At 43.3% G+C, this 1,686-nt stretch overlaps 1 protein-coding gene across 1 annotated transcript in view; it reads right to left on the reverse strand.

The window, feature by feature from the left end:
- The window catches only part of E2F6 (E2F transcription factor 6), a 23,618-nt gene that overhangs the window by 1,891 nt on the left and 20,041 nt on the right, over positions 1 to 1,686 (reverse strand). Inside the window, exon 6 of the mRNA XM_003787399.3 lies at positions 1,007 to 1,154. Coding sequence (XP_003787447.1) covers positions 1,007 to 1,154 — 148 coding nt within the window. The remainder of the gene's footprint in view (positions 1 to 1,006; positions 1,155 to 1,686) is intronic.

Here is a 1,686-nt window from a genome sequence, read left to right on the forward strand (position 1 = left end):
AGCCAATTCCTTGGTATTTGTTATCCTCCTGTCCTTGTGAATCTGAGGAGATAGCCCCTCTCCTGGCCTTTACAAATGTTCCTTCAGGGGACAAAGCTTCCTTATTTAGATCAGCCTATGATTTTGGAAGGACCAGCTGGTGACCACCCAGGCGGGCAGAACTTGCTGTTGGCAGGGCCACTGCCTTTGCTCTGATGTCAGTGAGGCTGCTGGTTGGGTACCACTGTCCTATGAGGCCACTGCCTGGGCTCTGCTGTCTGGAGAGACAGCTGCATGGGCCCTGCCATCCAGAGAGACCACCGGAGAGACACAGATGTCTACTGGGGCTGCTGGATGGGAACTATAATGGCTTCTGCTCAGGCCAGTCAGAGGATATATTCCCAGCCATGCAATTCCACTATTTGGGATCTGCAGTCTGGGACAAGGCTGTAGGCTGAGTTCTGAGGTTAGATGGAGCCAGGTGGGACCAAAGGCCATGCTCCTCAGAAATTCACGATTAAGAATTTCTTTCCATCCTGAGGGAGCTGTGCAGTGGGCTCCTGGCTGAGCTGGGTGGTTATTTGACCTCCCAGGTCAAATAGGTCTAATGCAGCTGTTTTCAACTTGTAGGTTGCGACCCACAGGAACTGTATTAAAAGGTTGAGGCATTAGGTTGAGAACCACTGGTGTAATGCCTTTCCTTCACCAAGATGTGCAGTAGTGGGCAGTCTCCCTGTTGGGCAAGGTCAATGGGCAGAGTTTTGAGGCTTTTTGCTGCTTGGTAGAAAGCCTCCCAATTCAGAGCCCACTGCCATGGGACCAGGTATGATTCTAACTATAAAGCTTGTAGAAATATTTGAACCACAGTAAGAATTACCTTGTAATTCTTATTTCTTTTAATTTTATCTTGTTGTAGATAAGAAGAGTAAAAATATCTTAAGGCCTTAATACACATTCTTAAGATTATATATACTTAAAATATCATTAGAATCTTACATCTTCTTACTCACAAAGCGGTTGTATTTACCTTCCTCAGAGCGTTCTGGATGTCTGTCCTCAGGTGAAGGGGTGACACCTCCTTCAGACTTTTTGTGAGCCGAGTGGCCCTGCTCCACTTCACACAAGTAGACATCGATAGGCCCATTGGTGCTCCTTATATGTACTGTGATAGAATCCTAGCAAAAGAGACAAACCATCAAGATGAAGAATCCATCAACATTAAAATAAAACCCTTCTGAAAATTAAATTCCAGTGGTTTCCTGTCTATCATACATTGGAGAAAATCATCATCTTAGCTGTGGTTAGTGTAAGTCACTGGAGGATTCGCACAGTAAAGACAGCTGGCTACTGATCCTGTGGTAACAGTTTCACGGCCATGTGGTGAACTTCAGTACTCAAGGGCCCGTTTTTCAACTTCTTGAATGAAGTTGATCCCTTGAAGAAGGCCATATTGAAGAGTCAAAAATCAGTGTTTTGATAACAAAAAAACTCTAGAATATCCTACAGTTTCTTAGGGATAGACTGTTTGGATTTCTAGACCAATGAAGAAGTATCAAGATAACTGGGAGTGCAGTACTTTTGTCCAGTTGAAAAAACTAAGGAAAAGATCAAGTCAAAATATACCTCATGTATTTTCAAACAATGAAAACATAAAAATCGTAACAAAGGACTATTATTAACTCATTATGATTTTTACATACTTTGGCT

This window comes from Otolemur garnettii, unplaced genomic scaffold, assembly GCF_000181295.1.
Source record: "Otolemur garnettii isolate 467f Iridium unplaced genomic scaffold, OtoGar3 scaffold00022, whole genome shotgun sequence".
NCBI classification, from domain to species: domain Eukaryota; kingdom Metazoa; phylum Chordata; class Mammalia; order Primates; family Galagidae; genus Otolemur; species Otolemur garnettii.